The sequence below is a fragment of the Cetorhinus maximus genome, chromosome 10 (assembly GCF_964194155.1).
Source record: "Cetorhinus maximus chromosome 10, sCetMax3.hap1.1, whole genome shotgun sequence".
Classification (NCBI taxonomy): domain Eukaryota; kingdom Metazoa; phylum Chordata; class Chondrichthyes; order Lamniformes; family Cetorhinidae; genus Cetorhinus; species Cetorhinus maximus.
In genome coordinates, this window is record NC_135888.1 from 21,252,576 (window position 1) to 21,269,111 (window position 16,536).

The 16,536-nt window shown below is 43.2% G+C and overlaps 1 protein-coding gene across 2 annotated transcripts in view; it reads left to right on the forward strand.

The window, feature by feature from the left end:
* The window catches only part of col27a1b (collagen, type XXVII, alpha 1b), a 605,111-nt gene that overhangs the window by 281,575 nt on the left and 307,000 nt on the right, over window positions 1-16,536 (forward strand). For both annotated transcript variants that reach the window (XM_078550110.1, XM_078550108.1), the window contains exons 15-16: window positions 5,716-5,769; window positions 9,368-9,412. In XM_078550110.1, coding sequence (XP_078406236.1) covers window positions 5,716-5,769; window positions 9,368-9,412 — 99 coding nt within the window. The remainder of the gene's footprint in view (window positions 1-5,715; window positions 5,770-9,367; window positions 9,413-16,536) is intronic.

The window sequence follows — 16,536 nt, forward strand, 5'->3', positions numbered from 1 at the left end:
ACAGCTCCCCAAAATTTTGAATGAAGAGAGTTACAAAGTGGTGAGAGGGGAAAGAAGCCTCTTTCAGGGAAGAGGGAGCCACACTTATTAAAAGCTGCATTAACACAGGAAGAGACGAATGGTTCCGATTTCAGATTGAAGGCTAAAAATGGAATAATAATAAATGGAAGATTTAAATAGAAAAGGAATGATTAGGGTTGGAGCCAACAAAAATATGAGGTGGCAGCTGTGGGTGGGGGCCTGTAATAGTAATGAAGAAATTAGCTTTTAATAATTGAAAGGGGGGAATGTCACTTCCCTATTGAAGAGCATAGATCTAAATTGCAGCAATACAACAATGACGCTGTGAAAGGAATGATCTAAAGGCTCTGAAGGAACTAGAAAAAGGCAAATTGAATCTTCATCTGATGAGTCAATAAATATATTGGAGGCAGTTTTGTAAAATTTTACATATAAAATGGGGGAGGTAACAGGACCAAAATCATGGGGGAGGGTTAACATCCATTCTGACTTTCAGCAATTTCAGAAGCTGGAATTATAGCCAAGATCAGATGGAAGTCTTGCTAATATATACAAATTGGGGTCAAATGATCCAATTAAGATCAGTCTCCCTGTTAAAACTGTGCACTTTCATAGCTGCCTGGAAGGTACCGTGCAGGCCTGGTTCAAGTTAAATACCCCGCGTAAAAATTTAAAGATCTTGCACATTGGGGAAAAAAAAGGCTGGCTGCATGCAACAATGAAATTTTACAGGGAATGTTGGTTAAGAGCCAACACCGTGCTGCCATTGTCAGTTCATTTATATCTGCCCACAAACCATGAGTGGGACATGTTGGAGGTGGCCACTGCTGGTGATATCTGAAGGGCTCGTTGGCTGCAGTCAGAGAAAGCTGGAAACAGGTCTGGCACACATTTTTACTGCGGTTTCTTGTGTGCTTTGAACCTTTTAAGGCTTCCAATATTTGTCACTGTAGGTGATGCAAACATTACTCTTGATACAATAAACCACAGGTCCTTCTTGGTCCCACACTTCACCCCTCCTGTTTAAGCTGCTGCTGCTGGCACACAAAAATGAACCCTGTTGAATTCCTTACCACCCCATCAGTGAATGTCCTATAAACAGCGCCATTGGCCCTGGCAGCTTGCCAATTCAGCATTAATGAAGCCCAAATATGATAATTGATTGAGCAACTCTATTGGACAGATGTATATCCCACCTGCACCCCAACCGTAACCCTAATGTACACCTGAATTATCCCCAATGTGAGTGGAGGTGGTTACTGAAAAGAAGAAGGAGCAAGGTGAGTGAACACACCCTATAAAACACGTGTTAAAGGACAATTTATCCAAGAATTCATGAAATGATCAAGATTCATTGAACTATCACAGTGAGGTTGGTTCCAACTATATCTTGATAATCCATATTGAAATACTCTAACCCATATGCACTAACCCTAAACCTATACCTTAATCCTACCCTAACCCTAATTTACTAACCCTGACCCTAATGCCCTCACCATAACCCTAATGGCTTAATCCTAACTCTAACCCTAATGCACCAACCCTAACCTTAATCATAACAATAGTGCAGCAGCCTTAACATTTATCCTAATGCATTAACCCTACTAATCCTGACCCTAAGACCCTTACCAGGCCAGTCCTCACACTACCAACTCTACAAGCTCTTTCTACCCCAAATACAATAAACTTTCTTTGATTCCAGCTACAATCAGTGATCCTCCGTCTCATAAATCTCGTGTCCAGTTATTGCCTGTAATCCTGTGTTTCTCCTTTCTCCTGCAAATGCACATTCTTTAGCCTCTGCCGCAAGTACAATCAGAATCTTTTCCTGCCATAGCAACAATCAACAATACTCTGGCTGCAGGTACCATTTTCCCCCAAGTTGCATGAAGCCCGGCGTCTGTTTTGCACACTTCTTCCAAGTCAACCAACAGTTCCCTCCCCCAGGCTCTTCTGCACTGCCGCAATCAATGAATCCCTAGACTCTCAGACCGCTGTTCTCTCGGCTGCAATATCTTAATCTTTCTTCTCACACTGCAACCACCATGTTCAATTATTGTAACTGCAATAAGAACTAAATTCCTTTACTTTTCATGCAACCACCAGTAATTCTCCCACTTGAAGATGCAAGATATTAGATTCTGCACTTAGTGACAATAAAGTTTGGATTACTGGCTTGGCTAACATTCTAACTTGATGCCCTCAATGGACTGTGTTTGCATGTACTTGGCCAGTTAATAAAAGAACAATTCCTACTTGACTGATCGTTTCATTATATGGATTCGATCCAGTAAAACAGGAACTAACAGCTCTGCATGTTGCTTTTTCCCTTTGAAACAAGTAATTATCATATAACAATGTTGCATATTGCTGGTCAGAAGGCTAACTTTGAAAAGTTGAAATGTTCTGTGACTCATTTGGGGATATATACAATATTTGGCTTGTGTGGTTACTAATTAGAAACTTTGTCCTGAATTTCACAAAGTGACAAAGAAAGGTGCCTACAAAGATTGAATAATCTGGTGGCACGAGTTTCCCCTTTCCTGGCATTACTTTGAATCTGGTGCCAAGTCAAGGGGATATCCAGGCGTCCAGCAGCAATGATGTCATCAAACAGAAGGCAGATAATCACGCTGAAGTATTCTAATAGTCAGCAAACCAGGAAGTTAAATTAAAAACAAAAACAGAATTACCTGGAAAGTTAAATTCACTGATTATCCTTCACTTTTATTTCAGTTTTTAAAAAATTCATTCATGGTATGTGGGCATCGCTGGCTGGGCCAGCATTTATTGCCCACCCCTAATTGCCCTTCAGAAGATGGCGGTGAGCTGCCTTCTTAAATGGCTGCAGTCTATTTTGTGTAGGTACACCCACAGTGCTGTTAGGGAGGGGGGGTTCCAGGATTTTGACCCAGTGACAGTGAAGGAACGGCGATATATTTCCAAGTCAGGATGGTGAGTGGCTTGGAGGGGAATTTCCAGGTGGTGATGTTCCCATTTATCTTTGTCCTTCTAGATGGTAGTGGTCATGGGTTTGGAAGCTGTGGAGGTCAAGCCACTGAATGTATTTAAGAAGAAATTGGTAGAATTCTAGACTCTGAAGGCATCAAGGGGTATGGGGAGAGCACGGGAGTATGGCGTTGAGGTAGAGGATCAGCCAGGATCATATTGAATGGCGGAGCAGGCTGGAAGGGCTGAATTACCTACTCCTGCTCCTATTTTCTATGTTTCTATGCTTATGGTGTAGGTACACTCACAGTGCTGTTAGGAAGGGTGTTCCAGGATTTTGATCCAGTGACATTGAAGGAACACCAATATATTTCCAAGTCAGGATGGTGAGTGGCTTGGAGGGGAACTTCCAGGGGGTGTTGTTCCCATCTGTCTGCTGCCCTTGCCCTTTTAGTTGGTAGTGGTTGTGGGTTTGGAAGGTGCTGTCTAAGGAGACTTGGTGAGTTCCCACAGTGCATCTTGTAGATGGTACACACTGCCACTATGCTTGGTGGTGGAGGGAGTGAATGTTTGCAGATGGGGTGCCAATCAAACGAGCTGCTTTGTCCTGGACGGTGTCGAGCTTCTTGAGTGTTGTTGGAACTGCACTCATCCAGGGTAGTGGAGAGTATTCCATCACACTCCTGACTTGTAGATGGTGGACAGGCTTTTGGGAGTCAGGAGGTGAGTTACTCACCACAGGATTCCATGCCTCTGACCTGCTCTTGTAGCCACAGTATTTATATGGCTAATCCAGTTCAGCTTCTGGTTAATGGTAACCCCCAGATGTTGTTAGTGGGGGATTCAGCGATGGTAATGCCCTTGAATGTCATGGGGTGATGGCTAGATTCTCTCATGTTGAAGATGGTTATTGCCTGGCACTTGTGTGGCGTGAATGTTACTTGCCATTTGTCAGCCCAAGCCTGGATATTGTCCAGATTTTGCTGCATTTGGTCACAGGCTGCTTCAGTATCTGAGGATCCGCAAATGGTGCTGAACATTATGCAATCAACGACCACCCCCACTTCTGACCTTATGGTGGAATGAAGGTCGTTGATGAAGCAGGTGAAGATGGTTGGGCCTAGAATACTACCCTGAGGAACACCTCAGAGATGTCCTGGAATTGAGATGATTGACCTCCAACAAGCACAGGGAGAAAAATGAATGATTAGGGCATAAATATGGGATTGGGGTAGAAACTGGAATATCACAAACTTTAACAAGATATATATTTTTAAAATATGTGGAATGTTGTATCATTATGGAGAAACTTGGCTGTCCGCAAATATAAGATCAGTTTCTCTAGGCCAATGAGGATTTTTGGCATGATTATGAAGTAATTATGAATTAGTAAGGTTAAAAACCCAGTTATACCTCATTCAACAAGGCGTAACTTTTCCAAGGCATTTTTACAGTGAGACTAACAGCATGAAAGAGCTAGTTTTCATCAGTTCAGTGATTTCTAATTGATCACAGTCTGTGGATCTTTAACAGTGCACACTATGGAGAAGTGCAGAATCACTGACAGCAACTTTTGGCTGTGGGCATTTAACTGCACAGGTGCGGATTCCGTAAGTTTTTATCAGTCTTCGAGGAGCGATGATGGCAAACAGCGATAGTTCTGTCATCATAACTACTGCAAATCCAGGCCCTTATTTTTGCGAATCTAGTTCAGATCTACAATGATAAAGTATTGCTGTCATTGAAAAAGGATCTTGTTGGCTTATTTAATATTAACGTATTGGGGTGCGATTCCATTTTAAACACAAAACAGCAATGAGGAAATCTATTTTAGACCATTAGTTAATAAACAGAACCTGGAGGAGTGAAGCCACATTGTTAAAAAATCATAATTATATTTTAAAGTCCTATTTAAATAACCAAAAAGTAAGATAGTGGTGCTATATCTTACACTGCCTGTAATGTTCAATTTGTTTAGTGTTTGATTATGTGAGTCTGTTTACTATTGATGCTCACTGTGCTTGATTAGTTAAGCCTGAGTGTGGACTCAGGGTAAAGAAATCAAGCTGTAGAAAAAGCTGGATGTCATACCTGGAGCATGGAGTAGATATTAAAGCACTGTGAATAAAAACTGTTATACACATGTAAGCTGGTGTCATCTCTGCATAGATCTGAGATATAAAGTATACAACACTGCCCTTTCACCACCGCACCCCCCCCCATCCCCCTCCACCCCCAAATGACACAGACACGAAAGCAATTCAGACAGAGGAGTGATAATGTGATAATGAGCGTAGTGAAATGAATGTGAATAATATTCATCCAATCCTCAAAAGGTGAAAATTCACAGTGGAAAAATGTTTTTAAATTTAGGTGTTATGGAGCATTAATTTAGCCCAATTGGAAATTCATCAATTTGAAAACCACGAGACAAAATTACTTGATGGTGTCACAACACACTTGAGTGTGTTGGAAATGGGAATCTCATGTACCTGCAGTAACAGGCAGCAAGCTCATCTGTGATTTATCATCAGAAAAGCTTTGTAATGCCATTGCCCTGTAGTGTACCTGATCTGGGAACGCTGATGCCAAGCACTGCTTAGAACATGTAGGAATTCCATTTCCCAATGAAACTAAGGAACTGTTGACATAAAATGTTTTATTTTGTTTGACTGTTTTATTCAATGTTGGTAAATGCCAGTACAAGCTGCAGGACTTTAATTGACTCTTTGTTGTTCTTGGCAGGGTGACATGGGGCGTCTTGGGAAGATGGGCTTGCCTGGACATCGTGGACCGAAGGTGAGGTGGATTATTCAAACTCTTCTTTTGTTAATTAATCAAAACCTAAGTGATCGGTTATCTGTCAGATTATGTTACAAGCCACTGGTTGAAATTTCTTCCATCAATTATTTTGGCAAAGTAGCAATTTTTTCAGTAAAATTGTTAATACATTAGTAGGTCAACTCTAACATCATATTCCTTGGGTTGTTCATGATAGGCAGAGTACAGACTGTACTCAACCAGCCTGCACTTGCAACACCAAAAATTAAATGTCTACAGTTAGATGTGATTCTGCAATTGGTCAACACTTGCTGAACAACCCTGACTGTGCTAATGGCTTCACTAACAACCAATTTAAGATATTAGTAAATCTTGTAACGAGGCTCATTTATGCTTGGTAGAAGTAACTTACATTCATACACAGGGACCCATTCTCTGCAAACAAAAGGAATATGTTCAAGTCTTGGAGGCTTGTAGGACTAAAGGAGGTTACAGAGATAGGGAGGGGCAATAAGGTCATGGAGAGATTTGAAAACAAAGATGAGAATTTTAAAATCAAGGCATCGTTTGACAAGGAACTAATGTGAGTCAGCGAGCATCAGGGTGATAGTTGCTTATGCTGTTTGATTACACTGGGAATTCTGTAAATTTTGGCCTTGTGCATTTTTCAAAATTAATGTTTTAATATTTAGCACAATGAATACATAGAAAATGATTTATACAACACAAATGGTGTAATGTGAAAGATAGAAATATATATTCAGCACTTAAATTGTGTTGCATTTCCTCTCTAATCTATAATATATATATTTAAGGTCTGTTGCCAAAACAGAGCTTGTGGCAAGAATCAAAAATAACTCCAGTTGTTTGGAAACCTTATAACAAAATACCTCTCCAAAATTTTGGGAAAAAATTAGCAACTCCATGTGCTAAAGATACATATTGGCACATTGATGAAGCTTGCGTGTTGGATTTTTTGCCACGGTTTAATTCTTTGTTACTGGCTGGCTTTGTTACTGAATGCATTGGATCAGAGTGACTGAAAATACATTGTACATCAGCTGTATGCTGATGAATGTGTATTGCGGTTGTGTGTAAAGTGTTATACATTGTTCTGCCCAATATAAGCTGATGCTAATTTCAACCAAGAATGGACATCATGTAATGTTAATATGACCACCCAATTGTCTTTTCTTGGGGGTAACAACAGTACAGCCATACAAGTGGTTTAAAGTTGTGAGGTATTTTTGAGGTACGCCACTGTTAAAAATAAGTGCTAGCTCCTCCACAGTTTTCCACACTACTGACCACTCTGAGTGTACATGCCGCAGGTAGTTTTGCAAAGGGTTTTTGTTTTTTTCTCAGCCAAGTATCATGTATAAACAGAAGCTCATGGCCATGTTAGGAAACCTCCAAATCAAACTCCTAAGAAATTCACAAACAGAGTTTCTGGTTCAATCATATTTAAAAAAGCATCGATGTGAGTGTAAAGTGATTCCTTATTTTATACCCATGGAGGGCTTTTACTCCCCTCCCACTAAGGCCCAATAAAAAATTTTATGGGGTGCGGAGGAATAATGAAAAAGCACAGACAAAAAGGCAGCTCCGTTGCTCAATGTATGTGATACAACTTTGGTAAACCGTGAAAGAACTCTGTGCAATAAAAATAGAAAATGCTGGAAACACTCGGCAGCATCTGTGGAGAGAGAAACGGAGTTAACATTTCAGATCAATCAGTTCTGATGAAGTGTCATCACCTGAAATGTTAACTTTGTTTCTCTCTCCACAGATGCTGCCAGACATAATTAGTATTTCCAGCATTTTCTTTTTTATTTCAGATTTCCAACATTTCACAGAACTGTGTGTACCTGCCTGAATACATCATTATTAATTAACTGTCCTGCCGCAGTGTTACCCTTTAAACCTTTGTAGGGTTAAATGATTTCCCTTCTTTCAGCTTCTCCCATTTTACTTGGGGTCACCACAATACTGGTTGATCATCCTTCTCCATCTCCCCCTGTCACTCACCCATTCCTCTTCCAATCCCGATGTGTTTAAATCTCCCTCCACCGCATCTTCCCATCTGGTCTTAGGCCTTCCTCTTCTCTTTCTTCCTGATAGTCCCATCTCCAGCACTCAATTCACCACAAATCCTTTCTCTCTCTCTCTCTCTCCACAAGAGATGACCATACCATTTCAATCTCTTCTTGACTACTTTCTTCGATGCTCTCACAATCTTCACTGACCCCCCCCCTGATGTACTAGTTCCTGATTTTGTCCTTTCTCATTACTCCACACATCCATCGCAGCATCTGCATCTCATTTGTATCCATGCATTGTTCCTGTGTTCTTGATATTGCCCAAGTTTCTGCACTATATAACAAGGCCAGTCTTACACTCTCTTATAGATCCTTCCTTTCAGTCTCAGCAATACTTTTCTATCACACAACATTCCACTGCACTTCTTCCAACTACTCCAACCAGAGCTAATCCGTTCCTTAATCTCCATTTTCATACTTCCATCTTCTGTCAGTGTTGACCCCAGGTCACTTGAAACTACTCACCTTCTCCAAGTTTTCACCCATAGTCTTTGCACCTTCGCTCTGATCCTCTTCCCTAGACTCAACTGATTTCCATAAATTGAGTGCTTGGTCGACTGACCTTCAAACCCTTATCTTCCAGTGCTTTTCTCCAGATACTCGGCCGTGTTCTAATCATTCCCACCACATAGCTCAATGGCATCTGCAAACATCTGTTGGATAAGTGACATTAGGGTTGGATTTCTGTAAGCATCATACAGTGTAGCTTCAACAGGAGGTCCACAGGGAATCCGGTAAACACCATTTGTCCTGTTTCTCTAATGTTTCTGCAGACTTAAGAGGGCAGTGACTGGGAATCCTGAGGTGAGTAACTCACCTCCTGATTCCTCAAAGCCTGTCCACCATCTACAAAGCTCAAGTCAGGAGTGTGATGGGATATTCTTGACTTGCCTTAGTGAGTATAGCTCCAACAGCACTCAAGAGGCTTGACATCATCCAGGATAAAACAGGCCATCTAACACCTCAACCGTTCACTCCTTCCACCACCGGTGCACAATGGGAGCACTGTGTACCATCTACAAGATGCACTGCAGCAACTCGCCAAGGGGCCCTTGAAAGCGCCTTCCAAACTCGTGACTCTACCACTTAGAAGCACAAGCAGATGTCTGGGAACACCACCACCTGCAAATTGCCCTCCAAGTCACACACCATCTTGATTGGAAATATACCGCCGTTCCTTCACTGTCACTGGGTCAAAAACCTGGAACTTCCTTCCTAACAGCATTGTGGATGTACCTACATCACATGGACTGCAGTGATTCAAGAAGGCGGTTCACCACCACCTTCTCAAGAGCAATTAGGGATGGGCAATAAATGCTGGCCAATGATGCTCACATCACAAGAATGAATTAAATAGAAAACTAGGACAAGACCATCAGGAAATTCAATCTCATCACATGGTAGTTTGTTTTATATTTTACTTATTTGTACCTTTACCAATGAACATATTCAGGAACCTGGCATCTACATGCCTCCAGTACGTATATGTTTACTAATCTATCTGCTTGTTTTCCTAGGGGCTGATTGGAAACCGTGGAGAACCAGGACTGAAAGGTGATAAGGTGATCTGAATACCTCCTTATTGCACTGTGATGTGATATTAATACTTTCTTCCAGCACTTGAGTTTAATATTCTCTTATTGCACTGTGACATAATATTAATCTTTTCAAACACTGTGTCTATTACTCTATGGTAATACTCCCTTACTGCACTATATTAGTATAGCACTTCCTCATAACAGAGTATGTTGCACTAAATTAGAAATAATACTTTTCCACACCATTGGCTTAATATTAATTCTCACTCGAGCATGGAGTTTAATCCTTCATCAATATCTGTGATTCAGCTTTAATACCTTGAAGCACTGAGTTTCATAACTTTTACAAAACATTATTTAAGCTCCCTTATTACATTGCACTGTAGTTTTAATACTTGTCAGGATGAATTAATCCTCCTTAGTAGCCCATAATTAAAATTTCCATCCATTCTTATTACTCCTGTTTAAGTACCTTTTGCTGCAGAATACTCCTATCCAAGGAGCACACAAGCAGCCTGCTGATCCCACTCTTTTTTTGGCCATTCGTAGAAGGGCCTGAGCGTGGTGTCTTTTAGAATGGGAAGCCGATTGTACAGCGAATGCTGTGCTGTGTGGGTGGGGAATGCCTGGTTGCAATAATCAGACGTGCCTGTATCATTGAAGACAAAGCCATGCTGCAACCTTCTGACCGCCTTCACCGCGATCGGCCGATCCACCATTGAAGGATTTTGCTGTGATGGAAATTATTGAATGGTGACCCTCGCTCGCCACGTCTCGTGTGTTATAATTCGCTGCTCATTCACTAAGTAAAGGAGGAATCTGGAGCCAGTCTTTCCTTTACCTAGGTTTATTCACAAAACCCAGAGAGCACAGGCACAGACTCCCTTTTCCTTTCACCCTACACAGAGGGAAACCGGTTCTTATATATACCTAAGAATAATGCCCCAACCTTTTCCCAATTAGTAACAACTGCACAACTGGAGCGTGCACTTCATTGTGACAGGATTGCAACATTAAAAATGGGGTGCTGTAAAGTAGATTTACGGAGGGGTTTTGAATGATGTTGAGGCACTACCCTCTACCTTACTCCAGCCTCAACACCCTGCCACTGTGGTCCACGACTGCTTAATCATCAGGAGAGGTTTCTGCTTTCCTTGCAGCTAGCCTCCATATCTGGAGGTTGTTTTGGTTACCCACCCCCCGTCGTTGTGGTTGGAGCTGCAGCTCACCCCAACACTCTGTACCTGTGCACTAAGAGGTGCGTGGCACTGGCTCCAAATGAGTTCATCATTTTTTAACATTCTCTTCCCTTTCTCTCTTTGGGGAAGTGCTAAGCCTCTTACTTGAAGTGTTCGTGATGGCATGCCCAAGCTTGGGATCTCAATCTGTAGGAAATTATTCGTTTAAAAAAAACCACAAGCTACCTTTCTGTGGCACAGCAAGCTCGACCATCAGTGTTTTGTGCCAGGGTTCAAACTGTCAGAGTATCCCTGCTGCTTGGCATTAATGTGTACCTTGGTCTAATATACACTTTGAATATATATATATAATAATATATATTCAGTTGTCAGTAAATAGGCAAGATTAATCATGGCTCTCCCTCACCATCGTTCCTCCTCACACTTGTTTCATTTCCTGTTTCTTTAATGTGATTGTTGATTGTGCTTTATACACTATTCCTTTCCAAGATAAGGATATGCCTCTATATTAATTGCTTCTCAGGGCAAAGGAATTAGCGCTGCGATTTTTATATAAGTCTATAGCCAGGATTTCCCGGTCGGTGAACGGGTGGGGGGGGGGGGCCGCTCGCCGACACGTAAAATGACACGTGGTGATGTCGGGCGGAACTTCCGACGTCACCCCGCCCTGTTTAAATTTTCAGGTAGGCGGGGGCTCAGCAGAATCAGCTGTGCGCCCGCCGACCTGTCAATGGCCAATTGAGGCCATTGATAGAGTCATTGAAGTAATTAATGGACCTGCCCGTCCAACCTTAAGGTTGGCGGGCAGGCCAGGAGGCCTGGCGGGCATTAGAAAAAGCATGAAACCTCATCCAGGGGCGGGATGAGGTTTCATGGTGGTTTTTAAAAATGTAATTAAATTGTCTTTAAAAGTGATGGACATGTCCCAGCTCATGTGACAGTGTCACATGAGGGGACATGTCAGGGAAATTTTTTTTCTTCTATTTTTCAGATTTTTTTACTGTAGAGCTGATCACCCTGAGGCAGCACTTAGCCTCAGGGAGATGAGTGCGCACTTTCGTGCACATGTGCGAAAGAGCGCACTCTCGGCTCGGGGAATCCACCCCCCTCACGTCCGCACGGGGAGCGCATAGCGCTTCCGTGCGGACGTCACGCTGGGCGGGCCTTAATTGGCCCGTCCATGTAAAATGGCGGCGCACCCCCCGATTTGGGGCGCTGATCGGAGGCGCGTCTCTGCGTGCCCGCTCTTAAACTTCCCCCCTCAACAGGGGATAATTCTGCCCTATGTCACATTGCTTACCATGAGACTGTTCATATAAATAACCACACTTCCTATTTAATCACTTCAGTATAATGAAAAATGTAATCAGGAATACATATTTGAAACTTATTTAAACAATACAGTTGTTAAGGAAATATTTTTCACACGTTATTCTAAATATAGTTAACTATCTTCCGCTGTAAACAGATGTTTTTTATAAATATTCTGTGTACTGAAAACATCTTGTTTTTATTTTGCAACATGCGATTTAACTCTTACACCAGCCCAGTCGGCAAAGAGAGGCTAATTAAAGAATGGAATGTCACTATAAAGATTCCACACTGTGTTTGCCTCAGCAAATATGAATTAATGCATCCCAGAGCTGCTAAAAATAAATATGCCACTCACAAGCTTCCGTAGCCACACCGATTCCTCTCATGAGCTTATAAAGTAAATTATTTTTGATAATAAGATATCATTCTTTTTGTTTTCATGCAATATCTTTCAATTTTAAAACATTTATTAGCCCATATTTAGCAAAATTATTCTACCTTTTTATTAAGCAATGATTAACTTATTATTTTAAGGAAAGTAATTTAGTTTGAACAATATTGAACATATAATAACGAGCTTACAAATTGTTTTGGTCAGCAACAGATGAGCATGTTCATGGTGATTTCTCCTGATCAGTCTCTCTGCTAAAATTCTAATCGTCTGCTTTTTGAATGCTGAACTAGCTACAAGAAGTGCTCATGTACAGTAAAATCCCAATGAGTCGGAACCCAGGGGATCTGCCCACAAATGCAGGTTAAGTGGAACTTCATGATAGCCGAGGAGGCCCCATTCCCACATGAATGCATCTCTGTGTAACCCAATATGCCTACAAATGCAGTCTATGTCAAAAACAACCGCCAAATGCCAAAATGGAAATTCAGTAAAGCAGCAACTATGTGAAAAAGTCTTTATTCAATCTGTCCACAACTTACAATGGCCTGCCCTTGCAAAAGGCCGGAACTTTGCATTGAAAAATGCAGCAGACACATGGGAGCACCTCCACCTGGAAAATCCCCTCCAAGCCGCTCACCATCCTGACTTGGAAATGAATCACCATTTCTTCACTGTGGCTGGGCCAAAATCCTGGAACTCCCCTCCCTAACATCACTGTGGGTGTACCTACACCACATGGACTGCAGCGGTTCAGGAAGGCAGTTCACCACCACCTTCTCAAGGGCAATTAAGGATGGGCAATAAATGCTGGCCCAGCCAGCGACGTTGACATCCCATGAACGAATAAAAAAAAAATGACAGGAGATAGCTCCAGAAAAACTCCATAATCTTTCTCTGCTTAGTGTGCTGTCTTTGGACATGCATGACGCAGTCCACCATGTTATCGATGCAGTCAAACATGTTTCTCGTGTGTTCATGCTGCAGTGTGAAATCCCGGAGCATGTCTACAGCCCTTACGGCATTGGTTAGGGAAACAGGCAGGCGGGCGGGAATTCATCACGGGTTTAGCCATTCTTGCTGGCCTTGCACATCCTTCCACAGGGAGCTCTCAATGTCAATTGATGACTTGCCCAGAACTCCACGATTTTGCGCTCTTGTGTGGTCTAACTCCGCTCTGATTGGTTGGCGCAGTCATACGACAAGCTTGGACAATTGAGTTCGGCTAATCCGGAGTTACCCGTGCATAATTTTGGCTTATCACGGGCGTCATTCTGTGGGATTTGCGGGAATGGTTGATGACTTTGACATAACTGGATTTTGTGTCATTTTGAGTTTGACTCATCGCGATTTCGCTATACATATTTTTTACATTGTGGCCGGAGCAATTCTTCCCCCCAGTGTTCCTGATGGTGCTTATTTGTAGCCCACACATTTCAGAAGCTTAAAAAAGTCATGGATTTCAGTTATATTTCACCCATCTACTGCTTCCCATAGGTCATTTGTTATAGAAACTGCCCAGTTTTCACTGAGACTCCATCAGTTCCTACAGCGGAAAACCAACTCACGAAGCCAATGTTATGCTCAGGCGGAAGGTTCAATATCTACCCCTTTATGTCGAGTCAGCCAGCAAGGTTTTCTCCCAGTATTTCACCAGAGATGAGTTAAAATACAAATCAAATCGATTACTTTTTTCAGCTTTTCTGCATTGTGCCTGTAGCCTTTAAACAGCAGTGTTAAAATCGGAATGTTTTCACGTGAGGGAACTGCATAAAACTTAAGCTGAGAAAAATAAGTTCTCAGCTTAAAAAGACCCATGAAAAGAAGCTTAGTCAGAGTGTTAATACAACAATAACATGAGCAGCAGAGAGTGCTCTTGTAAGACTGAGAATAGCTTGTATGTTTATGATATCCACCTACCCTTATGTTTGTGATAATTGCCCTATAACTACTTGAAAATTTTATAAAATATATATATATATTTCATAGAAAATGCACCATTCTGCTCCAACACAATGGGCTGAAGTTTCCTGCAGGTGTTGGGATTCTAACATCAGGGCCATATGTGAGTCTTGAACCACCAGAGTAACTTTGCTTGAGGGAAGAGTCATATTCGAATCAAAACGTTAACTCTGTTTCTCTCTCCACAGATGCTGCCAGACCTGCTGAGTATTTCCAGTACTTTCTGTCTTCATTTCTTAATTGGCCGCATCTGCGTTCGCCGTCCAGTTAAGGATGGCGGGCGGACCAGGGAAACAGGCGGACCAGGGAAACAGGCGGACCAGGGAAACAGGCGGACCAGGGAAACGGGTGGACTAGGGAAACAGGCGGACCAGGGAAGCGGGTGGACCAGGGAAACAGGCAGACCAGGGAAACAGGCGGACCAGGGAAACAGGCGGACCAGGGAAACGGGTGGACCAGGGAAACAGGCGGACCAGGGAAGCGGGTGGACCAGGGAAACAGGCAGACCAGGGAAACAGGCGGACCAGGGAAACAGGCGGACCAGGGAAACGGGTGGACCAGGGAAACAGGCGGACAGGGAAGCGGGTGGACCAGGGAAACAGGCAGACCAGGGAAACGGGTGGACCAGGGAAACAGGCGGACCAGGGAAGCGGGCGGACCAGGGAAGCGGGCGGACCAGGGAAGCGGAAGGCCCAGTGAGAGGGCCCGCTGCAATATCTGGATCGCAGCCTCGCTGGCATAGATGAACGCTGCTGAAGAAAAGAGAGAGCCGATGGAGTGCCTCAAAATGGAGACCTTCACAGAGGCCTCCCTCTTCAGTAGCGGAAAAAAATGACAAACTCTTGTGAGAGGTCTCAGGGTGGAGGGCCGACCTTTCCAGAAGGCTGCCGGTGGCCACTGCTGAACCACAGTAAGAATTCTGGACCCCCCCCCGATGCTGCCAGTTAATGCAGCCACCCATGGCCTGCAGGCCTCCCATGAGAGAGCCCATACCTGCAGTGTTGCTGGGCTCCCAGCACAGCAGTGGTGGGGGGGTGGGAGCGGGGGCGGGGGGAGCCCATGCCACGCCAGGAAAATGACTCTTGATTGGGGCTTTAATTTACTTCATTGCCCTATCTGCATCCACGGAGCGAGCTGCTAATTCCCATAGCAACCCCAGCCCCGGGAAAGTAGCCCAGAGTCAGGACAGCTTCAGGGAGCCATGCTGACAGGATTTTTCAACATGTATTCTTTCATTGGATGTGGGCTCACCAGCAAGGCCAGCATTTGTTGCCCATCCCTAATTCCCCTTGAACTGAGTAGCTTGCCTGGCCATTTCAGAGGGCAGTTAAGAGTCAACCACATTGCTGTGGGTCTGGAGTCACATGTAGGCCAGACCAGGTAAGGACGGCAGATTTCCTTCCCTAAAGGACATTAATGAACCAGATGGGGTTTTTTTTTTACCACAATCAGCAATGGTTTCGTCGTCCTAATTACTGAGAATAGCTTTTAATTCCAGATTTTATCAATTGAATTTAAATTCCACCAGCTGCCATGGTGGGATCTGAACCCGAGTCCCCAGAGCATTAGCCTGGGCTTCTGTATCACTAGTCAAATGATATTACCACTGCACTACTGCCTCCCCTCTCCCACTACTTCCCCACGCCCACCCTGGCGCCCACCAGCCTCAAAACCTGTCTCTACAGGGCTGAGAAAATTCACCCCAAGTTGGCTGCATAAGGCGTAAATATTAAAGCTTGCTTGTCATGGACAAGTGAACCTTTTTGAAATTTTCATGCAAGGGCAGATTATCAGAACAGGAAGACTTAAATTCCAAAACCGATAGAAGACAGAAGAGCCACTCACTTTCACGTTAAGGTCCACCATGAGATGCACCGAGGCTCAACAGCATCCTTCAGCTTTCAGCCTGAAACACAGTGGGCAATCATGTAGCGACGTAATGTCTCACATGCCCACTCCCTCCTCCATTCCTGAGCTGTAAGCACAAATCTCGAATCCATCAGTTCCCAGTAAAGTTTATTGATTTGGAAAAGTGGAGGCCTCACACGGGGGGGAAGCTGAGGGAATATTGTGTTTGCCAAACAGTCTCGGTGTCTTCTGTCAGTTGATTAACATGAATAGATCTGTTACAGGTTTTTCTTTTCCCGGTTTGTCAGCAGAGGATTGCTAAAGTTAAGAATCTATTCAGGGTAAACCTATAGAAACAGCCAAACGCACTAACACAAATATTTTCACAATAATTGCCACTCAAAATGGCCCAAAATCATGAAATAACATTTTCT